At 38.2% G+C, this 25,922-nt stretch overlaps 1 protein-coding gene across 2 annotated transcripts in view; it reads right to left on the bottom strand.

The window, feature by feature from the left end:
* The window catches only part of EXOC2 (exocyst complex component 2), a 197,584-nt gene that overhangs the window by 52,382 nt on the left and 119,280 nt on the right, over nucleotides 1–25,922 (bottom strand). Inside the window, exons 16-22 of one of the 2 annotated variants that reach the window (XM_069493556.1) lie at nucleotides 25,393–25,514; nucleotides 24,133–24,194; nucleotides 19,081–19,161; nucleotides 18,555–18,614; nucleotides 17,854–17,915; nucleotides 15,746–15,812; nucleotides 10,628–10,744 (exon numbers count right to left, since the gene is read on the bottom strand). In XM_069493556.1, coding sequence (XP_069349657.1) covers nucleotides 10,628–10,744; nucleotides 15,746–15,812; nucleotides 17,854–17,915; nucleotides 18,555–18,614; nucleotides 19,081–19,161; nucleotides 24,133–24,194; nucleotides 25,393–25,514 — 571 coding nt within the window. The remainder of the gene's footprint in view (nucleotides 1–10,627; nucleotides 10,745–15,745; nucleotides 15,813–17,853; nucleotides 17,916–18,554; nucleotides 18,615–19,080; nucleotides 19,162–24,132; nucleotides 24,195–25,392; nucleotides 25,515–25,922) is intronic. The other variant, XM_069493557.1, reaches the window with a different exon arrangement.

Here is a 25,922-nt window from a genome sequence, read left to right as displayed (position 1 = left end):
CATAATGCAGAATCAGTGGGAACCCTGAGCTTGTTTTGCTGCGACTAGACGGTCCCATCCGGGGGTGACGGGAGACAGTGACTGATCTGACAGGAGGCGGAGCTCAGGCGGTGATGGGAGCGATGGGGAGCAGCTAGGAACACAGAGAACACAGAGGAAGCTTCCCCTGCTCACCCGCTGCTCACGCGCTGCTCACCTCCTGCTGTGCCACCTGGTTCCTAACAGGCCAAGGACTGGTGTCTGCGGCCCAGGGGTTGGGGACCCTGGTGATAAAGAGTATCAGTAAAATGGTACAAATACAGAATACTATCTCCATAACATCAAAAATAAGGCAAGGATGTCCCCTTTCACCACTTATTTTTAAGATTATATTACAAGTCCTGGAGTCCATGGGATATGGCAAGAAAAAAATGCCAGAAAAGAAGTAAAATTGTCTTTATTCACAGAAGACATGATTATATATTTAGAAAATCCAAATAAGTTGAAAAGCAAATTAATGGAATGAATACATTTATAGAGGCAGTATACAAAGTCAGTAACAAAAATCAATTGTGTTTCTATATATTAGACACAGAAGAAAGATAGTATCATTCACATTAGCATAAAAATACCTAGGAATGAATTTAACAAAAGATGTGAAAAGTCTCTACTGAAAACTACAAAATTTTGCTGAAAGAAATTAAAGATGACCTAAACAAATAAGCAGGAAGAATCAATATTGTTGATCACCTCCAAATTCAATGGACTTCTAAAAGGCCTTTTTGGTAAAAATTCACAGGTTAATTCTGCAATTTATATTCAAATGGAAAGGATCTAGAATAGCCAAAACAATTGGAAAAGAAGAACAAAGTTGGAGGACTCATACTACATGATTTCAAGATTGACTATAAATGTATAATAAATAACACAGTGTGATGTTGGTGTAAGGATGGACAAATAAATCAATGGAAAAGAAAAAAGAGTCTGGACACAAGCCACTTATAGATGATCTTTGATGTTTTGAAAAGGCACCAATGAAATTCAATGACAAAAGAAAGACTTTTCAGGAAATTTTGCTGGAATGATGTGTTATTATATTCGTATGAAAAAAATATGAACATCCCCTACCTCATTTAATACAGAGAAACTTAATAAAAGGTAGGTCATAGCTTTAAACATAAAAGTTAATATTACAAAGCTTCTGGAAAAAAATATTCAGGACATTGGAGCAGGTAAAGATTTTGACGGGATATGAAAAGCATTAAACGTTTTTAAAAATTGTAAAATTGGATCTCATCAATGGATCTCATAAATTCTACTCAAAAAATATCATTGTAAGGACAAAACAGCAAGCCATGGACTGGGAGAAAAAAAAACACACATATGTGGCAGAGGATGTATATAAAGACTTCTAAAAATCATTAATGGAGAGATGACTGACCCAAATAAAAAATGAGCTGAAGAGTTAAACAGGTACTTCAAAAAAGCAGCTTTCTGGCCGGGCGCGGTGGCTCACGCCTGTAATCCTAGCACTCTGGGAGGCCGAGGCGGGTGGATCGCTCAAGGTCAGGAGTTCGAGACCAGCCTGAGTGAGACCCCGTCTCTACTAAAAATAGAAAGACATTATATGGACAACTAAAAATCTATATAGAAAAAATTAGCCGGGCATGGTGGCGCATGCCTGTAGTCCCAGCTACTCGGGAGGCTGAGGCAGTAGGATCGCTTGAGCCGAGGAGTCTGAGGTTGCTGTGAGCTAAGCTGACGCCACGGCACTCACTCTAGCCTGGGCAACAAAGTGAGACTCTGTCTCAACAAAAAAAAAAAAAAAAAAAAAAAAAAAAAAAAAGAAGCTTTCTGAAAGCAATCATCTGAATGCATAAGAAAAGGTGCTTAATATCATTTATCAGGGAAAGCCAATTAAAGCAACAATGAGATTGGCTAAAGTGAAAAAGAATAACACTAAGTGTTGGCAAGGACATGGAGAAACTGGTATACTTACATGTTTACAAAGAACAAGTGTACAATGAGATGCCCATTTTAGAAAACTATTCAGAGTTTCTAATCAGCTTGTGCCATGACCAGCAATTCCATTTCAAGACATACATCCAAGATAAGGCAGTACAAATGTCACAAACAGATTTTCACAAGAATGTTCACAGTAACTTTATTCACAAAAGCCTAAAACTGGATACGACTCAATGTCCATCACTATGAGAATGATTAAACTTGGTTATCCAAACTCAGCAACAAAAGAAACTGAATTTTTGATAGACACATAATGTGGATGAATCTTAAAAAATTAAGTTGGAGCAAAAGAAGCCAGATACAAAAGACTACAAACTGTATGGCTGCCTCTCATATGAAGTTCCAGAACAGGCAAAACCGCTCTCTTCTGATAGGAGTCAGAACAACGATGCAGGGGAGCCTACTGACTGGAACGGGGAACAGGGCACGTTTTGCAGCTTCATCTGGGTGGTAGATGCTAGAATGTGCACATTATGTAAGCAGCCACCAATCCATACACTTAAGATTTACACATTTTACTGTATATAAATAACTCTTTTTAAAAGGGGAAAAAGAAGGGTTGAAAATAAACGGATGAACAAATAGATTTTAGGCAAATGCAACAAAAAGAGCATAGGGTGGCAGTACTAACGTGTGCCAAGGAATGGCAAAGGTCACAAGTACTCACCTCCTAAGTTTTGTTGTGAGAATTTAAACAGATACGTCACAAAACTTTTGTAGCACAATGAAAGTGCATTAATAAATGCTACCAGCTGTTACTATTATCTCAACTGCCCTATTTCACTAATACCCTGTTCAGACTGGCTGCTGAACATACCAAATCATTCCAGTCTTATACGAACTCTTTCAAGGAAGAAGGGAGATACTTTTTTTTTTTTTAATTTCAAAATATTAAGGGAGTACAAATGTTTTTGTTACACAGATACACTGTATAATGCTGAAGTCAGGGCTTTTGGTGTTCCTGCCACCAGAATAGTTTTCATTGTACCCAGCAGGTAAGTTTTTATCCCACACCCTTCCTATCCTCCCCACTTCTGGTTTCCAATGTCCTTTATATCTCTTTGTGCCCACGTGTACCCATCATACCCATCGTTTAGCTCCCACTTATTAGTGAGAACATGTGGTGTTTGTTTTTCCATTCCTGAGATACTTCACTTAGGATAATGGTCTCCAGTTCCATCCAAGTTACTGCAAATGACATTACTTCATTCCTTTTTATGGCTGAATAGTGCTCCATGGTATATATACATACACACCACATTTTCTTTCTTCATTCATGAATTGATGGGCACTTAGATTAATTCCATATCTTTGCAATTGTGAACTGTATCGTGATAAACATTCAAGTACAGGGTTTTTTTGATAAAATAACTTCTTTTCCTTTGGGTAGATACCCAGTAGTGGGACTGCTACATTGAATGGTAGGTCTACTTTAATTTCTTTGAGGAATCTCCATACTGTTTTCCATAAAGGTTGTACTAATTTGCAGTCCACCAACAGTGCATAAGTGTTCCTTTTTGTCTGCATCCACACCAGCATCTATTGTTTTTTGATTTTTTAATAAGGGCCATTCTGATGGGGATAAGGTGGTATCTCATTGTTTTAATTTGCATTTCCCTGATGACAGGTGATGTTGAACATGTTTTTCATATGTTTCTTGGCCATCTGTCTACCTTCTTTTGAAAAAAATCTGTTCATGTCTCTTGTACACTTTTTTTTTCCTTGCTGATTTGTTTGAGTGCTTTGTGGACTCTGGATATTAGTCCTTTGTTGAATGTATAGTTTGAAAATACTTTCTCCCATTCTGTAGGTTGTCTATTTACTCTGTTGATTATTTCCTTTGCTGTGAATATTTTTCATATTTAGTTAAGTCCATTTATTTATTTTTGTTGTTACTATATTTGCCTTTGGGGTCTTAGACATAAAATCTTTGCCTAGGCCTATGTCCAGGAGAGTTTTTCCTACATTTTCTTCTAGGATTTTTATGGTTTCACTCTTTAATTCATTTTACAAACTAGCATGACCTACATACAGCCTCACGGGCAAATCTCAAAAATAATATGAGGTAGGAAAAGAAAACCACAGAAAAATACATGCCATATAATCCTGTTTACACTCTGTAAAAGTCAAAAACAGGTAATTTTAAACAGCATATTGTTTAGAAACCACAAAATTCAGAAGTGATGCTCTACAGGGAAGAAGGGCGATGCAATTGTACAGAGGCACAAAATAGGGCCTAAAAGGGGCCTGTGGATGGGCTATTTTTTCAGCTTAGGGGGCATGTGTTCATTTCATTCCTCTTTTACAGCTCACATTTTCACAGTATCTATTCTTTTATAGGCATAAAATATTTAACATAAAAATATTTGAGAAGAATTTACAATCTAGAAAAGAAGTACGTTTACATGAAACCAACTCTATGCGATGTGTTCAATGCTATTCTAGCGGTAGGAGCAAAGCACCACAGGAAGAAGAAGGGGATATGGCCCAGTTTGCACTTTGGGAGAACGATGAGGAGAGGCCATCAAAGGCTTCATTCAGGATGAGACATCTGCATCTGAATCGGGCTTTGAAGAATGGTGAGATTTTGTCAAGTCTAGATTGAGAAAAAGGTTTTCAGACAGACCGTGTGACACAAGATACAGGTAAATGTTCTTAAAATATAACATGATAAGCTGGTGCTAAATGTTTGTTGAAATTACTGAAGGGACAAATTATATGACATGTTCAAGGAATGATGAGTGGGTGTCCAAGGTCGATGACGGTGGGGGTTGGGGGACGAAAGCCACACGGAATGCTTAAAAAAAAGGAAATTCTATCACTCTTAACAACATGGATGGACCCAGGAGACATGACGTTAAGTGAAAAAGGCCAGGCACAGAAAGACAAACACCGTGTGATTTCATGCACATGGGAATCTAAGAAAGTCCCTCTCACAGAAACAGAGAGTGGAGGGTGGCTACCAGAGAGGATGGGGAAAGGGGAGATGCTGATCACAGGGCACCAAGTCTCAGACTGGACAAGTAAGTTTTAGTGATGAACTGTACAACATGAGGACCACAATTAATAATAATGTATTTTCAAAATTGCTAAAAGAATAGATTTTTAACATTCTCACCACACACACAAAAAAATCTGTTAAGTTGGTGAGGTGATGGGTGTGTTAATTAGGTTGGTTTATAAGAGAAGCTGGTTAGGAGGAAGGTGGCTTTGGTTTGGGCATGTTGATTTGAAATCCCAAAGGAAACTTCTAGTGAAGATGTCTGGTGGGAAACGTGTCTAAGGTCACAGAGTGATAAAGATGCAGGATTTGGGAATGAGGGCGTCGGCGAGGGCCAAACCTGCAGGCAGATGGAAGCACCCCCAGACACCGCACGAGTGGGAAGAGGAAACGCAGATCACATGCCAGAGAGCGGCAGTGCGAAGGGGACAGTGACAGACGGCTGTTTATGTGGAATCTTACTGCTAGGGTTTGGGGTTTGTGATTTAGGAACGCCACACCCAACCCAACTGGAGAACGGGCTGTTTCCCTCGTTTATTTCCTGCACCTCTTCAACTTTCCAAAGAGACGTGGCATCTAGCATCCTTTCTTACTTGTAAAAGCTTTTCTGCGTTACTTTCTGTACTGGGGAAGCCACGTGATACTTTATAAACTAAAAGGTCCTGGAATCCTGACTACTGTATCTCTCTATGTATGTTTCTTTTTACCTTCTGGTTTGCACAAGGAACTTGAGGCAGCTAAACAGAGTCCAAAATTAAGCTGTTTAGCAGGCAGGGGCTCATCTGATCAACTTATAATTTCGGTCTATTAGATCTTAAACTCCAAAATGGATTAACTTACAACTAATTTGTCATTTTTTTGTCCCTAATAACTAATTTATTACATAAAAATAGCTGCTAGACAAAAATTAGCTAAATTATTAATATATTTATGAAGAGATGGGAAAAATGAAACAAATATACACACAGATAATAAGGGTAGGGACGCAAAGCAGTACTCACTGGCATCTATGAATTCAAATGGTTTCAAACTTGAAATTTAAGAATTATATTGAATTAAATTAAAAAATATCAAATTTAAGAACTGTATTCTATTAAGCTAAAAATAATCAAATAGGCAAAATATGGTACATATGGTTCAATCAACACAAAACTCTTGAAGATTGATTGTAACCTGTATGTAAGGATCACCCCTGGACACACGAGAAAAAGAATCTGCCCTCTCCACACCCTTCATGTTGGAGTTTGTAAAAGAGTTTAAAGACTTAAAAGAAAACTTCTATCAAGAATTTAACATCAGATGTGTTTAATGTCTACACTCCCAAGTCAGTTGAAAATCTGCAATTATGCAAACTCTAAATTAGAAGTTTTTTTTTTTTTTTTAAAGACTAGGATGGGTTAAAAGAAAGCATTTTATACATATAAAAAAATTCCCCAGAATTATATCATTACAGCAACCACAATAAAATTATATGTTAAGGCTTATTAACTATACAGTTCTGGTTTTCCCTTCTAAAGGGCCTCAAAAAATTTGACTGGTAGCATATTTGGTTTGCACACTAAAATTGCAAAACTCTGTACTTCTTAACTAAGTGCCTTCAAACTTAGCTCTTTTAGAATATAAATAGTCAATAAACAGAAGAAAAAGTGCTAACCTCCTAAATAGTGAAAGGCATGCAAATTAAAATACAATGAAAGAGTATTTTTACCTATCAAATTAGAAACTGTTATTAAAACCGATGGCAAAAATATGACGAGATCAGCTTCCTAAAAACAAACTGGCAACATCTACCGAGAGTCTTTGGCACTGTGAGTCTGCCTCTAGGAGTCTGTTGTGAGGAAGTAATTACACATGTGATCAAAGATTATCTTCATCTCTCAATAATGACAACAACAACAAATTGAAAATAACCTTAAGGTTCTAGGTAAGGGAGAGGGTAAAAAAATGGTATATCCACATTAACAAATATTATAAAGTTATTAAATTCGTATTTTACAAAAAATATTTAAAAATGGAAAAGTAATGAAATATTCAATAGAAAAAATAATTCAATGTAAATTGAATTCAGAAAAATGTTTTGTATTTATATAACATATATTGATATAGACATATGGTATATGAAATATTGATTATTATAAATACTAAAATAGTAGTGTTATCTTTGGCTGGTACATTATAGGTAATTTTTATTTTATTATTAATTTTTTTTATTTCAGCTTATGATGGGGGTACAAAAGTTTAGGTTATATATATTGTCCATCCCCCCCATCCCCCCGAGTCAGAGCTTCAAGCGTGTCCATTCCTCAGACAGTGCACATCGCACTCATCATGTAGGTATACACCCATCCCCTCCCCGATCCCCCACCTGTGTCCGACACCCAATTGGTGTTATTCCCAAATGTGCACTTAGGTGATGATCAGGGAAACCAATCTGCTGGTGAGTACATGTGGTGCTTATTTTTCCATTCTTGGGATACTTCACTTAATAGAATGGGTTCCCACTCTCTCCAGGAGAACAAAAAGGATTCTATATCACTGTTATTTCTTATAGCTGAGTAATACTCCATGGTATACATATACCACAATTTACTAATCCACTCATGAATTGATGGGCATTTGGGTTGTTTCCACATCTTTGCAATTGTGAATTGTGTTGCTATAAACATTTGGGTGCAGGTGTCTTTTTTATAGAATGACTTTTGTTTTGGGTAGATGCCCAATAATGGGATTGCTGGATCAAATGGTAGGTCTACTTGAATCTGTTTAAAGTATCTCCATAATGCTTTCCACAGGGGTTGCACTAGTTTGCAGTCCCACCAGCAGTGTATGAGTGTTCCTGTCTCTCCGCATCCACGCCAACATGTGTTGTTTTGGGACTCTTTGATAAAGGCCATTCTCACTGGAGTTAAGTGATATCTCACAGTGGTTTTGATTTGCATTTTCCTGATGATTAGAGATGTTGAGCATTTTTTCATATGTTTGTTAGCCATTCTTATATCTTCTTTTGAAAAATTTCTATTCATGTCCTTTGCCCACTTTTTGATAGGGTTGTTCGATTTTTTCTTACTGATTTTCCTGAGTTCTAAATAGATTCTTCTTATCAGTCCTTTATCTGATGTGTAGTATGCAAAATTTTTTTCCCATTCTGTAGGTTGTCTGTTTGTTCTCGTGACTGTTTCTTTGGCTGTGCAGAAGCTTTTTAATTTAATCAGGTCTCATTTATTTATTTTTGTTGTTGCTGTGATTGCCTTTGGGGTCTTCTTCATAAATTCTTTGCCTACGCCAATGTCTGTAAGAGTCTTTCCTACATTTTCTTCTAGAATTCTAATAGTTTCGCACCTAAGGTTTAAGTCTATTATCCACTGGGATTTGATTTTTGTGAGAGGTAAAAGCTGTGGGTCCAAAAGAAAAAAATACTGAGAAGCCTAATAAAAAATAAAAATCAGCACCTCATTCAATAAATGGTGGTGATTTTTATTTTTTATTAGGCTTCTCAGTATTTTTTCTTTTTAAAAATAATGGTTGGGTCTTACTCTCATAAGAAGGAAAAATGAATAACTAGAAAAAATATTTCTAGGACTAATGTCATTGATCATTAAATTTTGATTGATCATTAAATTATAATAAACTAAAAAACATGGTTATTTTGGTATATTCTGCCTATATTAAGATTAATGCAACTCTATTTTTGAAGGTGAGAAACAAGTGAAGAGAATTAAAAACTAGCCATTTTTGCCCTTCTCCTACCAATGAGAAAGCAGGAGGAAATATACCTGGAAGGAACACCTGGCCGACCACAGGGCCACAGCAGTAGGAGGCTGAGAGGCATCCAGTGTCCATTGACACTGCACAAGAAGGCCTGTGACGGACCACTACCACCAAGAGCAGAAACACAGGGAGAACGGATATACCTTCCATTGTTACCTGTGTCCTGTGATTTTTCTGGAATCTATGCCTCTAGAGTTATCTGATATTTGAAAAGGAAACTATGAAAAATAATGGCAGACAGTGGCCTTTTTTCTTTAATGCAAGAAATGTATTTTACTTGGTTGCATCATGAAGTTAATAGATTCACACAATAGATTCATAAATTAATAGAATCAATGCCCATGCTATAATCTAAATCTAGTTTACTGTCTATTCATTTTAAACACAACTGAATAATTTCAAAATATTCAACATAGTCAATTTAAAAAAGTTCAAATTTTGAGTGAAAAAAGAGTCCATCACTTATTCTAAGTTGCACCCCAACATCCTTCATATTATCTTGGTATCAAAATAATCCAGACAAAGTCTAGGAAGAACATCAACAACCTTTTTTTAATGTCAATTTGATTCTAATTCTTAATGATACAAGCTGAAGCAACAGACAGTTCCTACTTATTACTTCACAAAAACCTAGAGAAACCAAATTTATTGTTTCTCTTATAGGCAATTCCTAATCATTTCATATGATAAATAAAATTTCCCCAATAAATATATTTGTAGTGGTGTGCAAAAACAAAGTGCCTACTTTCTATAATACAATAATAACTTTTTACTGCAAAACAGCACCTTGCAATTCTCAACACAAAAATTTCTGGAAATAAACTAGACATCTGCCCCAAAGCCTTATTAAGTCACAGCATTTCTCATCAGGATGATTAATCTTTACGAAAAGGCAGGAAAACAAGACAGAGCCGCCCACTTTGACATTTTCATTCTTTGAAAAAAAAATCCCAATGTAGTTCATGAACTGGAACCATCACTGTAAAAAATATATAATCCATTAAGAGTACATGTTGATTATAAGATTAACAAGATCATTATCTTTCTTAATCTTTGCAATGAGAAAACTGTAAATGACATTAAAAAGTGGTTCTAGCATAGTTTTACTTAGAAATCTGATAAACGTTTGCCCAGGAACCAACCAACGTTTAATAACCAGGTTACTTCATTTTTCCCTTTTCTGCTTACTTGAAAAAAAATATAAACAACAAAGTACAACATTAAAAAAAAACCACTCCATTAATTTCTACAGGACTCATTTTTGCCTGACCTTTCTCTATGCAGTGATTGGAGACCGGGGGAGCACGTATCTGTCAGGTAACATGTCTAGCATCCTACAGCTTTTGTACGCTGGATGTGTGTGCGCGCACTGCGTGCTGCGAAGTAAAGCAAAGCATCCTTGTGGTCATATGGAAAGGAAGAGAGGAAGCAGAGACGTGAATAAGCAGGAAGAGGTTTTTCTGCAGGCTCAGGGAGTTTACTGTAGGCTGTGTCTAAAGGCTTTCACCCACAAGGAGTCTAATCTGAGATCATTCTTAAAGATTTGGGTTTGCTCCCTTTCTCTCCTTATTTCCTTCCCTCACCTTGGAACACTTTAGGTGGGGAGTACACCAGCTCTAATCTTGAGAGAGCTTTGCCCTAGAGAAAAACAAAGAGTATGAAATGAAGGATTGAAGGTGAGCTGTGAGGAGGAAGGGAATCATTCAAACGCAGTGGGCTGAGGCGGGGAGGAGCAGGGGGGAGGGCAAGTAGAGGAACAAGACAGGAAAGCAAAAGAAAATGGTGCCGAGAAAACAGTTTGTAAACTAAGCTGGCAAAACAACAGATTTGTCCATTTAACATTAACTTGTTTACCTGTGTTATTTTTTCTATTCCCTGGAAGTTGTGCTTCTCAAAATGTTCTGCTATGTTTAGGAAGGTGTGGCGTTCTAGATAGCAGCAGTTACTTAGGACTATCAAAATTCGCTGTTCCTAAAAGCAAAACAAATTTTTATAAAATTACATTTATAGTAACAAATTGAGAATATAACAGATAATACCTATCACTTCTTAAGTTTAATTATAATCTCTTATTCTTTAGCATCAATATTCAATGCTTTGCTTCTCTTCACTGCTTCTTTCCCAGTATCACAATATGAAGAGAAACATAATACAATCCTACAGTTCTACTATTTGCTCATTATTACATAGTATACTCAGAGTCAAATAACATTTCCTTTGAAATGTAATGGCTGTATGGAAAAATAAATTGATAAAATCCATTTAACCAGGATCGGCTGTCCTTATGAAAGGGGTTCCACTTTATTCTACTTAATACTTTGTGTACACCAAAGGCTATAGGAATGGATATTTTAAATAATTATATTAAAAATGTAGAAACTATCAGAAAATAGTTTATAAATTTTTCATAACTTGGAAGAGAATTATACTGCCCTATATTCTATATGATAAGCTCCTTCAAAAAACTTAGGCCTTTAAGAAATTTTTGTGTATGTAGGAGAACACCGAGAATGGTCTCCCTCTAATGGGGAGGGGGTCACCAAGGCCAGGGGACACCTCTGGAGGAGATGGTCAGTGTCATCCAAGGAGAAGGGGGAGAAACCACCTACTTCTACATTCTCCAGGGCTCTGTCCACTTAAAGCAATTTCTTACAAAAATTACCAGACCCAAATGCTGATGAATACAATGTCCTGAATACAATAGTTCAGAAGAACTATTTTTGTAAATAAAATTCCGAATGGCCCTTGCTGCGGTGCTGCGGTTCACTGAGGCTCCCTGCCCTGTGCTCCCGCAGGTGTGAGGGCATTGTACCATTCTCTGGAACAACTGGGACTCATCGAGGGCCCTGACTTAGATCCCTTGACTAAAACTATGGCAAAAACCACTTTCCAGGAAAAGTCCTCACCCAGACTTTGCTTACTCTTTGTGTATATAGTCAGAATAACTTAACAATAAAGGAATTCAATATAATAACTGTGGAAACAAACAGGTTCCTATTCTTCAAGGTACGTGCACCAAAGATGAACTATAGTCTTGGAACTCAATTGCCAGGCATATATAATATCTCCCAATAATTTCACCTAGCCCAGTCAAATTTCTAAAAGCTTTCTAGATTTCTTTTTTTTTTTTTTTTTTTGAGACAGAGTCTCGCTTTGTTGCCCAGGCTAGAGTGAGTGCCGTGGCGTCAGCCTAGCTCACAGCAACCTCAAACTCCTGGGCTTAAGCAATCCTACTGCCTCAGCCTCCCAAGTAGCTGGGACTACAGGCATGCGCCACCATGCCCGGCTAATTTTTTCTATATATATATTTTAGTTGGCCAGATAATTTCTTTCTATTTTTAGTAGAGACGGGGTCTCGCTCTTGCTCAGGCTGGTCTCGAACTCCTGAGCTCAAAGGATCCGCCCGCCTCGGCCTCCCAGAGTGCTAGGATTACAGGCGTGAGCCACCACGCCCGGCCTAGATTTCTTTATTTAAAATGTTCCTATCTTTATTTCTGGCAGAACATAGGCTATTCACTGCCTTTTTTGGTTATCAACAAATATAAGTAAAAGGCTGAGGAATTATTAAGGAACCTTCAAACAAATGAAAGGTTGCTTATAGCCCTGAATTAATTTATGGATGGGAAATGGAATACAAAAACAAGGTAAATAGGGCTATATTATGTATAATACTCATTTTCCACAATTTGTGAGTAAAGACACTAGAAAGAAAGCAGTGAACAAGCCCGGAAACTCGCATGGTGAGGCCAGGCTTCCCTCCCGCCACGCCTGGCGTCACCACCGTGCGCTCCTGGTAAAGACATGGAATAAAGTAAATGTTGCATCAGCCGCTCCAAACATGCTGCACTCCTCAGAATTCTCAACTGGTTTCTCAGTTTCAAAATCAATCTTTAATTACTTTTTCCTCCAGAATCAACCTCCTTATCTAGCAGACCTGAGCCTGGCACATCCTCTCTGCCCTGCAAATTAACTATCTTTGCTTGATTCTTTCCCACTGTGCTACACATGGTTCTTCAAAAACAGAAGAACTATTTGAGTGGTTTAAAGTCTTAGTAAGTGCCTTTGCTTCTCAAATCTAACCAATCAGATGCAATGCAAATGGGAAGAACAAGTGAACACCACAAACAAATCCTTAAACTTGGAGGACTGATCAAAAGCTTATTAACCACTTAGATGGTGATGTAGATTTTAAAATAGCCATCCAATGTCACACCTGTGGATGAAGGAGTAAGTCCTCGGTGTCATCCCAGCCATTCCTCAGGGCATCTCTGTGGCGCAGGCAACACCGTCCCAGTTTGTCTGGAGAACATGGCCTGGATGCCCGGGGCTGTGCAGTTAGTGAGGAGCACCCAGGACGCCAGCCAGTGTTTTGTGTCTGACCCCAAATCTAGATCTTTTCATAACTGTCTCCCTTCTGGGTAATAGAACAAGACCTAAGGAGAGTTCAGTAATCTGAGAGGAAGGGCCAAATCTATCCAGATACCTTCCAGAGGGGGAAGCAGGAACTGAGTTTGGTCACAAGTAACACTGGAGAGTAAGACGAGGCCCTGTGCCTAGCAGTGCACGTGTGGAGCGTGGAGCGCGGGGGCAGCGGGCAGAAGGCGCGACCTGAGTCCAGCAGGGGGGCCTGGCACTGACTCCCGCGCTGCCCCACGAAGGGCAGGCGGCAGGCTGGAAGGTCCACCACCATCAACACGGCCATCGCCACCGCCACTCAAGGGGCACAAGCACCCTGCAGGGCAAGGCCTAAGGATTTAGGGTGTCTGCTAGGAGAAGAGAAGACTCAGTGCACACAGCCAAGGTTCCCAAACACTGGGAAGGTATTCACATGGCAATCAGGCTCGTTCTGAAAGAGGGAAGAAAAAAGTGCCAGAGAACTCGCCAGGCCCTTCTCCATGCTGGGGGATCCCCTTGAACCCCGGAACCCCCTGCCCCTTTCTCTCTCCTTTCCCAAGCAGGCCGAGGCCTCGCTCCTGCTGCCAAGCCAGAGGCCCCACCTGCTGACCCCCAGCCTCCTCGGCCCTCACACTGCAAGCACCCTGTCTGCGTGCTCTTCCCATCCGTCTCAGGGTGCAGCTCCGTCTGGTTTCCTCCCATCACTCTGACACGTCGAGGCTCTGTTTCTAGCTACCCCTTAAATACTGACACCCCAATATTACTTTTGTATTATATATTTGGCCCTTCTCTCATTCAACCAGTATAGGGTTCCCCAGGCCCCCCACTTTCTTTCTCTCTCCTAACTGAGCGGCAGAGTGCTCTGGCTCGCTGCCTGCTTTCCCTGGCAGGCTTGCACCCAGGCCCGGGCCTTGAACAATTCCAGGCACTGGTAAAGCTCTTTGGGCTGTTGCCTGAGAACACAGAGAGAGCAACCATGTTGCTAAATAGGTGGAAACCAGCCCTGCCCTGAGCCAAATTCCTTGAACCCTCATATAAACCCCATAACCTGATCCCCTTGTTGCTGACCTACCCAGGTAGAACATCTCTTCAGGCTGTCTCCTGAGAGGACAGCCTGCGGCCTCTCCACACGTAAGTTCCCCTAATGCTGTGAACTGATCACCTGGCGTTTAGCGGTTCTTTCTTTGGAATCCAACTGACCCATCTGTTGGGACAGTCTGGGGCAGCGCTCTACAGGATTGCCCCTCCTGCCAGTTTTGGGGTGACTCCAGCTGCGAGTCTTGCTGGAAGAAACAACTAGTATTTTCCTTAGTATTTTCATCTACTCCCAGGCCTCATGTTGTTCATGTACAGCTGATTCACAAATCTACACCCAGATTTCTCTCCTGGGATCCAGACAAGTACAGCTCATCACCCATTAGAGACCTCTACCTGAATGTCATCCACTCAACAAATCTGGTCCCAAACTGAGTTTTTAATCTTTCTTTAGAATCGGTTTTCTTCCTGCATTCTTTGTCTCAGTAAATGCTATCACTCTCTATCTAGTCATCCAAGTAATTAAACCTAGAATATTTTTTTAATTACTTTGAAACTATACTTTTCCTAAAATACCAAGCTCCCTATTTAGGAATTCATGTTTAAAAATATAGTAATTATGGAAATGACATAGGGTAGAATTCAGGTTTTTTTTTTTTTTTCTTGAGATACACACCCCCACCCCCCCCTTCAAGCTCATGAGAAACCAGCAAACCAGAGAGGGTTGTTTTCTTTAAGACAGCTGGAGTTCGAATTTTGATAGCTGAATTTACATGTGTGATAATTCATGTATGTGAATTCTCCCTAAATATGTATATATGTTAAAAATAATATGTATGGGTATGTATATGTGTATTTACATATACATATATATGTTTTATTTGAACCTGTGTTCAAATAAAATGCTATTAGGGCACGAATGGAAATTATACAGAGAAAAGCAGAACTTTTCTGGCTGAAGAGGCCAAAAGTGTGAAGGAAATGGGTACCCTTGTCCTCCTCGGCCAATTCCAACAACTCTCGTGCACCAGGGCACCACTGGGGTGCCCACTTAACACTCAGGAACTGCACAGATGCAGTATATGGAACTATTTAAGTTGCAATTCCAAGTAAAAAGTTTTAAGTGTGAAATTCATATAAATTATATTTAGTAAAATTTTCACATACTATGACATAGCTCCAAAGTATAGAGCAATGTCCTACACCAGTGGTCCCCAATCTTTTTGGCATCAGGGGCTGGTTTCGTGGAAGATAATTTTTCCATGGACTGGGGGAAGGGGGCGATGGGAGTGACGGGGAGAGGCTGTAAATACAGATGAAGCTTCGCTCACTTGCCCCCTGCTCACCTCCTGCTGTGTGGCCTGGCTCCTAACAGACGTCAGACTGGTACCTCCGTGGCCTGGGGTGTGGGGACCGCAGTTCTATACTATTGGTACATTCTACAGCAGTGATGCAGTAACATTCAACGTGATTTAGGCTGATTATGAAATAGGCATTAAATAGTTTTAAAATGTTTTACTTTCTATTTATAATCTTACTCACAGAGGCCAAACTGAAGTCTTCATGGATACTTCCAAACAAATCAGGAGAAGACACGTCAATGGAAAGACTGAATACAGAAGTAAGTAAGCAAATAGTTACAATTAAAGCACTAAAATTTAAAAATGCAATGAACTATTAAATATATACCAATTTGAATTTTAATTTTGATTAAAAATCATATAATCTTGTACAAGTTTTTTTTATATTTAACAATTAACAGCTCAAAGAAGGCATGATGGGCTATATTTTAACACGGGCCATATGAAATTTGTTTTTGGGTCTTCCCAAAGTCTTAGGGCTTTGATTTAATTAAACTTCAAAATAAATCACTAAGGGGAAAAATGTCAAATAATTCTAATTATCCTAAGTATATACTTACATAATTAAAATGTTTCTACCCATCAGAATATCCGGGGGGCTTTTTCAAACTCATTTTCATAGTAAATCCCTTACAGGGTGAGGTGAGTTAGGAAATTAGTTGATAACTTGCAAGTGATCAGAAATATAAAATGGGGGGATCATAACCCCACGGACTAATTTGTAGACAGAACAGAATCATAATAAACACCCCTGCAGGACTTATTTTTTTTAAGCCTGACCAACTGATTTTAGAATTCATATGGAAGACTAAAATGATGAAAATATATAATAATATTTCAAAATTGAGAGGCTAAAAAAAGGATACCAATCTGAAAAACAAAACATAAACTAGTGATAATTAAAACAGCACCAACTGAAACAAAATGTGTTTGAACAAAAAATAAAGTTTAGAAATATACTGCACTATACATCAAAATTCAATGATAGATGAAACAGAAATTAACAAAATAAGGAAAGACATTAATAATAATTAGTTAATAATATCAGGGATCTAAGAATACAAATTCCTGGTGAAATAGTGAGCTAAAAATATGAAATCAAATCAAAGAAAATCTAGAAGAATTAAAAACTTATTAGGTCTTTAGAGAGGTAATAGTTTCATATACTGAGAAGCAAAAACCAATACCAATAAATAGACTAACATGGAAAAATTCTCAAATTGTGAATTAAAGATTTAAGAGGCATTTATTTCAGTATTACCCATGTCAGCATAAATCATAGGTGCACAGAAGTTACTCATGCCAAGTATAGTTCAGAAATACTAGATTTAAAAAAAAATCACAGCATTTTACAGTGCTGTCCAATAGAACATGGATGACCACATGGATTTGTAAACATCAAGAGTTAAGATGTGTCCTCTAGAACAGCGGTCCTCAACCTTTTTGGCACCAGAGACTGGTTTCATGGAAGACAATTTTTCCACGGACTTGGGGTGGGGGGGATGGTTTCAGGATGATTCAAGCACATCACATTTATTGTGCAGTCAGACTTCTCTGCTGATGATCTGCATTTGCAGCCGCTCCCCAGCAGCTCGTCACCGCCTCAGCTCCACCTCAGGTCATCAGGCAGTAGATTCTCACAAGGAGCCACAACCTAGATCCCACGCACGTGCAGTTTACAGTACAGTTCACGCTCCCGTGAGAACCTAATGCCGCTGCTGGTCTGACAGGAGGCGGAGCTCAGGCGGTGATGCAGTGATGGGAGCGGCTGTAAGTACAGGTGAAGCTTCACTCGCCCACCCGCTGCTCACCTCCTGCTGTGTGGCCCTCCTGGTTCTTAACAGGCCATTGATGGATACTGGTCTATGGCCTGGGGCTTGGGGACCACAGATCTAAGAGCTCAAATAACTAAGCCTGACCCAGACTTACTGCTACCAACATGTGTATAGTCTCTAACAAGAGTACTAGTGTGCTCCCCTAATGTCGGGATTGTAAAAATAATCAAGTAGGAGTTATATATTTAAAATTTCTACTTTATTAATTATAAAATCTGTTCAACAATAAGCTAATCATGTGTTTAAGTTAATTAATATGTCTTTAATAAGGCTGTGTTCAGAAGATAAAGAAATTATGGAAAGAATATAGATCAAATATATAAAACTGACTTTAATGTGAACAATCTATCTCTCTTACTGGAAGTCTTGGGATATATGACCAAACATAAAAACTTGAGTCTATATTTTTAATTCTCCTAAATGCATTAATGAGATTAATTTCATTTTCACTTACTGTGTAGTATCTGTATCTGCATCAGGCTTGGTGCTCAATTGTTCCAGACAGTATATAAAAACCTAAGTCAAAAATAGTAAGTTTCAGAACTCTCAGATATTAATCTATTTGGACATAAAAGTAACTTTACATAAATTAAAGTAGAAGTATATATCCCATAAGTAGTGTGGTAGGGGGAGAGTTGTGTATATAGCAATATATTTTATATATATATCCTGTTAATGATAGAAGTATATATCCCATCAATACATATCATATAAATAATAGAAAATTAAAAGCACTGATGTTTTGATCAATTATTAAGTTCTTGAATATATTTTAGGAAAAAGACCTTTTCCCACTCACTCGAATGTTCAACTTTGTTTATGTGTTACAGAGCACTGGTCCCAATCAAAAAACTTTACACTCTAGATATAATGTAAATGATTACCATTTAATTTACTCTGTGCTGTAATAGAAATATATATAAAGCACCAAGAGAACACAAAAAAGGGGAGCATAATATAAATGAAAAGTTTGGTCATTGCTATAATAAGTTGGAATTAATCCTATATTAAACTTTATTTTGTTGTCCTAGTTACGCTAAACTATTACGTACACAGACAAGAGGAAACAAGAATACACATCTGATACATGTTACACACTTATCATAAATAGGAGGGGCTGGCGAGCACCACTTCTGGCTTTGGGCTTCACACTACCTGCATGATACTGATGCTTAGCTGGCAAACCTCCTCCTGTGTTGTAGGTTGTTGAAAGACCTATGCAGAAGAATCTTCATTAAAAATTTTGCACTTTGTTAATACAACAAAATTTTTTCTTTATGAAGTTAGACATAACAGTTAAAATATGGAAAACTGCTTTAGGCAGGGATCTCTCTACTCTGAAAGGGGACGTGGGTGAAGAGCTGGCCTAGAGGTGGTTTTTGTAGCTGTGGTGGCTCTGGCTTGAGAAGACCATGAAGTACTGGGCTGAGGGACAATATCCAGGTCAACTATTCACTCTGCTCACAAAGTGCTATCACTGCAATCACTCTACCACATTTTAACTTTCATTAGCTATCTTGGAACAGGAATCAGCATGCCTATGTAGTTAAACTAAATGAAACAAGCAAGCGATGAGGGAGAAAAGCTCTTGTGCTCCAAGGACTCAAAAACGTACAGCTGTGACTGCCAACGGCTCCTCGGGAAGTTCTGAAGTAAAGGTGGAACTGAGCAGAGAACTTACACTGGTCTCTCCAGGCTTGCACTCGAGAACACCCTTCAGCGACTGCAGGGAATGCACGATGCACTGTTCAAACTGACATGGCTGAAGGAAAAAATGCGTATCTTAAAATTAAAAAACATGCACTGGTTAGGTTATTAAGAAAATAAGTGTACAGCCAAAAGCTCTAAATTTTCCAGATTTATGGAAAGGAACAGAGACATAAATATCTGAAAAGTAATCTCCTAGTCATTGAGTTTTCACGTTTGGCATGTTTTGCACTTAATATTTAAAAATGGGTAAATCTTGAGACTCTAAAGTACATCTAATGCAACCAGAGCAGAAGTCAGGCATAACTAAGACATTCTTCAAGACTCTATTCTTGTGAGAGGCAAATGACATAATAAGTAGCAGACATAATGAGTATATATTTTAAATGCTATTTCCCAGGTATATTCAGGGATGAGCTCAAGTTCTTAGATCTTCCACATCTCTGGTACTGTTCAACAAAATTTAATGTTAATACTAACAATCGGAGGAGGTACAAGACCTTTAAATCAGATAAGTCATTATAATCATTTCTATATACATTAAGTCAGAAAATGAAACTTGGAAATAAGTCCAAGCAGTAGCATTTCAAGATAAGTGTGAATGGATCCTGACATCTTAGCTCCTAAGAGTGTTTAAGATTTTACTTTGTGCCGGGAACTACTCTAGGTGACAGAGACACAGGAGTAAGACAGAGTTCTCATTAGAGCATATTCCAGCCAGGAGACACTACCGTTAAAGTCACTGTCAAGAAAATGGTTAAAATAATTGCATTCGTAAGCTATACTAAGCACCGTGAATAACACATGTAAAACTTAGAGAACTGTGAGGGAGGAGGATCTTCTCTGAAGTGACTCCCCCGGGCCAGTGAGGGCACTGAAGCTGAGGGCCAACGCACAAGAGGGACGGGCCCCTGGAGAGGACAGTGAAGGAGGGAGCAAGTCCTCGCAGAAGGACAGCATTCATGGCCCAGGGTGGGCAAGACACTGCCAGGGTTGAGGGACACAGGAAGAGCAGCATGTGAAACCACTGGGCACCAGCACGGTCTCGAGAAATGGGACAAGGGTTTGGGTTTCATTCAACAGGCAGCGAGCCATGGAAAGCTCAATGCTTAACCTGTTAGATCTATGCAAAAATCTGCAGTGAGAACCGCTCCTTAATACACACATCAATTTTTAAGAGTTTTGGAAAAAAACTGAACCGAAGAAAGGAAGTGACACCTTCATAAATAGTAAAAAAAAAAAAAAAAAGATGTGTATTTTCTTACCTAAAGGCAAGACTTAATGAAAGCTAAAATAAAATTGATAAAATGATAATAAAATTACTCAGCTTTAGTGTAATTTTATTACAGCACTTTGAAACCACCAGGGGGCACCACAAAGAATACTTAAAAGTGGAAGTACAGAAAAAATAATAAAAAGTTAAGGAATGTAGGATGAAATACCAATGGCACAGAAAGCATGTAAAGAGTCAAAACATATGTTAGATGACTGACCTTATTCATCTGACCTACCTGCCTTGGAAAGAAAATTTAATATGTTAAAATAATAATTATGATATTGAGAATTATCTAACATTCATCTGTGGGCAGTTAAATGTCAATGTTCATGTGTGGTTATTTATATTTCTCATATTAAAATTTGAACTAGACTTTCTTATTAATTTTATTTTTATATCTATATTAATATAAGTGGATAGAAACTACTAGAAGGCTCAGTGTGTCTCAGTTATATTGGGAGTAAGTTACAGTCCAAACATTTTTAGAAAAAAGAAATAGTACTATCTCTGTGTATCGTCAGTGAATCATCCGATTTAGCTGACTGTAACACATCATTCCAGTTCTTCTGAAAGAAGAAAATTCTCAGAATTATCCAAATTGAAAAAAGGCAGACATTATTTTCAACATTGAGAAGAAAACAGGATGCTTTCAATGAGCTGTTTCAGGGCACTGAAGAGAAGTTCTAATTAGAGATAATACTTCAGCTGAAGAAAACAGTCATAATGAGGCAAAGCTTATGTTCATTTCTTTAATGTGACAAGTAACATTTTCCTTTCCCAGCTACAGGGAAAGAAAAAGTACTCTCATCTCAAACAAATGGGATTGGTACTGTGGAAATATTAAGAAAGTATAAATTAGAAGTATGTGATAAGCTTTGATAAAATTTGTCATTGTTCAAAGTCTAAGAATTTTCCACACACATTAGATCAAAACACTAATATTCAAAGCTGGACTCTAGACTTGAGCTCTAAGTGTTGATTCACCTCTTCTCTTAAGAGAGATCCATGCTGAATAACTAAAAACTTTACTCAGCGTTATCAAGTCTGTCACGTTAGCATATTCCTTCACTGATATTTGACGAGAGACTGTCCAGATGAGCTACTTCCTGCGGGTCACTCATTCCCAAGGTGTACCGAGGGTCAGTGCTTTCAGCCCTGCGCAGAGTTACGTAGCTTGTCACGTGTGAGATCAAACATGAAATTAGTTATTTTTTGGTTACAATTGCACTAGTATAATTGAACTTTAAAAATAAACTACACACAAATTTCTGTAGTAACCACTTCAGAGCATCTTCACAGGGGCTGCTCTACGGTGACCACACAGCCAGCCCGCGGTACGGCCGCCACATGGAGGCACACGTGGGCTGGCCACAAATGCAGAAGCACCAGCCTGGAGAAGGACCTACAGCCATTACCTATTTTATGGCTCAGAGCTGAGTTACTAAATGTGTGACAGTTTTGAAAAATGAAACAGAACCTTGACAGTTTTCTCAAATTGAGCATATAATTTTTTTTTCCTTTGCATAAGACTGATTCGAGCAGGTGTCATGAACCAGGCGTCAAGGTGACTCAGTGGTTGATCCACCTGCACCTCTGTGTCTATAGTGAGAGGTAATGTAAGCTTAAGGTATTCTTATCATAGTGGCCCCAGTTATTATATGTTATTAATTAAACAAATAAAAATCCTTTATGTTTGGCTAAAGCTTTGTGGTTTACAAAGTGCTCTAATCCACAGTATCTCATTTAATCCTAACACACAACACTGTGAAGCACTGTCTTGCTTCTTCTTTACAAATGAAGACACTAGGGTCACACAGGTTACGTGACTTCGTTAGGATTGCATGGAGGACTAAACTAGGTTTTGATTCCACATTGAGTGCAATGCATTTTTCCCTCTGTACCAGTGCTGTTCAACAGAAATATAATGTGAGCCACAAACACAAGCCACATTTCAGGTTTTCTAGTAATCACATTTAAAAAGCTAAAAAGAAATAAAGCTAATTCTAATATAATTTATTTAATATAGTATATCCAAATATTATTTCAACATGTAATCAATATACAAAGCTAAGATGTTTTACATTCTGTCTTTTTGTGAGTCTCATGTGGCTTCGTCCTGGGTGGCGCAGGTCTGCCCACCTTTCTCTAAAGGTTGGGTGTGAGGGAGAGCTAGCTTCAGACTAGTTTGTACTTACAGAGGATAATTGTGACAAACCCAGCCAATTAGAATATTCTTATAAAACACAAATCCTTTAAAATAGAATTATAATGTTTTTACTAAAATTATAAATGTCCCTAATTCATTTCAAGCATGATTTAACTTGAAAAAAATTATCAGTAAACGCTGCTTTTCTAAACCACATTGTTACATAAAGTATGCTACAACTGTATATATTTATATTCACTTAAGATAGGATCTTGAAATTTGGAGGAATGAAATGAGTCCACAAATTCCCCACTCCCCGAGGGAAGACAGTTGATAGGAAGTGCAGCCAGCCCTCCACACCCGCGGGGCCCGCGTCCCCGGATCCAGCCAGTGGCGGAACCAGCCGGACGTGGAACCTGAGATGCAGAGCGCCAACGTTAAGGGCTTGAACATCTTCAGATTTGGGTATCCTGAGGGGGTCCTGGAACCAATCCCCCCATGCCCCGCCATGGATACTGGGGGACAACTGCACAGAAATTCGAGGAAATGGAAATGTTATTATATCACTGCTTCTCAACAGGCTGACTCATCACTGGTTTGTAAATCTGGGCAAGTCAAGACCATTTTATTCTGCTTTCCTTATCTAAGGCAGAAACTGCTGGTTGCCTCTCCGGGATTTATTTTCTCCTTATTTCTTACTAAAGACAGACAGAAATTGTTGGGAACAGCCAGGTACTCTGCTAAAAAACTCCATTTTCCCAGCCTTTGCTGCTGACAGGGACAGGCATATGAGTGGATTCTGGCCAAGCAGGTGTGAGAACAGGTGCTGGCTGTGGCTCCTGGGAGAAGGCCGGGCTTTCTTCAGACAGCAGTGAGATCATGAGTGACCACGAGGTCCTCCCGAGTAGAAGCCGCCGTGCAGGGTCACAGGGAAGGAGCCCTGGGCACTGACCGCACCATTGGGCTACCAGGTCAATGTGAGGGAAACAGGAAGACCCTGTCTTGTTGAAGCCACTGGGATGTGCTAGCAGCTGGCTGGCAATGCGGGATCCATGAGATAAGCGTAAAAACACGATAAATCAGGAAAACTATTTTCAAAGGTATCTGAAACTAAAAGTCGCATCTGAAAAGATGATGATTCTAGAATGAACAGGTTATAGTTGCCTGCCCGACCTGTGAATGTATCTGCAGAGGTTTGTGGCGGCTGTTTTCATTTGTTTGGTTGGTTGGTCGGTGTTTGTTCAGGAGCCAGCAATAGCGTTTTTTCTGTCCTGCTTTTCTAAAAAATTCAAGTTGCTGAATAACTTGGAATTAAGCATACTCTACTTTTTAAAAAAGTAACAAAAACAAAAATAGTAAGTTATATAGGATGAAGAAAGGTCACTCCAAAAGAAGCCCACTCTTTTCATTAATTTCTTAATATTTGTAGTTTAGTGTTAAGCAAAAATGACTCTGACAAGGAAAGCTTTAAGAAGCTTATTATTTCTATTTACAGAAACTATTTAGGGTGGCAATGTAAAGAGCTTATGCTCCTTATCAATATAATAAACCATTTATTTTGAATATACATTAATGACTAATAATTAAAAAGAATGTGTACTCACTAGAGAAGTAAGGCCTTCATTGTCAACAATCCAGTCTTCCTTTTCAGCTAATTTCTTTATCTCTACATGGAAAACAAGTGCACAAGCACTATTCATTATAATTATCTCACTGATCTTTATAGAGATAAAAATCTATACATGTTAGGGTTTTTCATTGTTTTATATAGGCTTGTAAAAACTTGCTGAAAGCCGGGGAAAGAATGTCATTATGATAGACTTGAGATTTTAAATATGTATTATACACTGGATTTTTCCAATAAAATATTAATGTAAATAAAATTTTTTACCGTATAGCCTAATTTGGAGAATTCTAGGCTAGGTTTAATGACAACTTGAGGCAATGATTTATTACATATTCAGTATTCTTGATAATACTAGACATGTACAAAATGAGCCATATAATATTTTTTTCCCTAAAATTTCTTATGCGTGAATTTGGATTCTGTGTGAATCCTACACATTCTTGACAATGGCAGTAGGATTCTCACCTGGCTAAAGGAATGCCACCTGCCCACGTTGGGGGCTCAGGTTCCCAGTGGGAGGGAGGTGATGAATTAAGAGAGGAATGTTCAGTTTCTCACCTGGATTCCACTCCCTTTCCATTTACACAGTGTACTTGCCACCAATTCTGTAACCTTCCTACCTAAAAAGCCTGATGGCAGACAGTAATGGCTTGCACCATTTATAACAATGTTTTTGATTGTTTGGGAAATATTTAATATCCCAAAGCCTTCTTTGAAAGAAAACCTTCATTGCTTTTTGATTTTATGTATAAAATCCTGAAAATTTTTAAAAGTATAAAGAAAATAAAAATCACATGTAATTTCTAGAATCTAAAGAACCATTGCTAACCATTGCTAACAGTCTTTCCTCTGATTATGCATTGATTTTTCTAAATCTTAAATACATACAAATGTATAAATCTTATATATTTTCAAATCTGGGATCTTACTTTATATAAGTTTTATATCCTATGTTTTCTAGTTAACATTTGCCATAAGTATGTTCTTATATCCTTAAATATTTTCAAGTATATTCATTCTAATTTCTGCAATGGTCTTGCTTCTCAATAAGATTGATTTGAAAAGACATCAAAAAAAGAAAAAAATTCTATTGAGCAGCTAGATATAAAATGAACTAATATATTAAAATTTCCATAAGACAAATTTTCTCTTATTTTCAAAGATTTGTAAGCTGAAAGGAGGTGGCATATTCAGATAACTGTTGTTCAGTAAATGTAATCAGCTTTTCTAAACACACCTTCTGCTGTGTGTTGCAATGTGACCATTACACAACGTACTCGGAGATCCAAAATGAGATCCTGGATTGTCTGTAACATGTCGTTGGGAATTTCAAGGGCAGTCAACGATTCATAAGTAAGCCTGTGAAACAAACACAACAAAAGTGAGCAAAGTGGGATCCCACCGCAATTGGTGCCATGGCTTTTGCAGTGCTACAATCATTCCTCATACAGCTTACAAGCTGCGGCACTAGGTTGAAAACAGAAAGCAAGACCATGACAGGGATTGCACCGTGTCCGTAATACCAGGACAAGCAATTAAAAAGATGCACAAACAGTATGACACTCTCATCCAACATACACACCAGGAATATTTAAGGGCTTCCTTGTTAGATGATAAACAGAAAACCATGGAGGCAAAAAAACAGAGAGAAGGAAAAGTAAAATTCCTTCTTTGTTAAATGTATCAAAAGTCATATCCCATGCTAAGCATTTTTTTCAAAAAGCAAGAAAAAAAAAGTACTCCTTTTCATGAGAATGTGTCCATATT

This window comes from Eulemur rufifrons, chromosome 18 (genome assembly GCF_041146395.1).
Source record: "Eulemur rufifrons isolate Redbay chromosome 18, OSU_ERuf_1, whole genome shotgun sequence".
NCBI lineage: Eukaryota > Metazoa > Chordata > Mammalia > Primates > Lemuridae > Eulemur > Eulemur rufifrons.
This window is presented reverse-complemented; position numbering and strand designations above follow the sequence as displayed.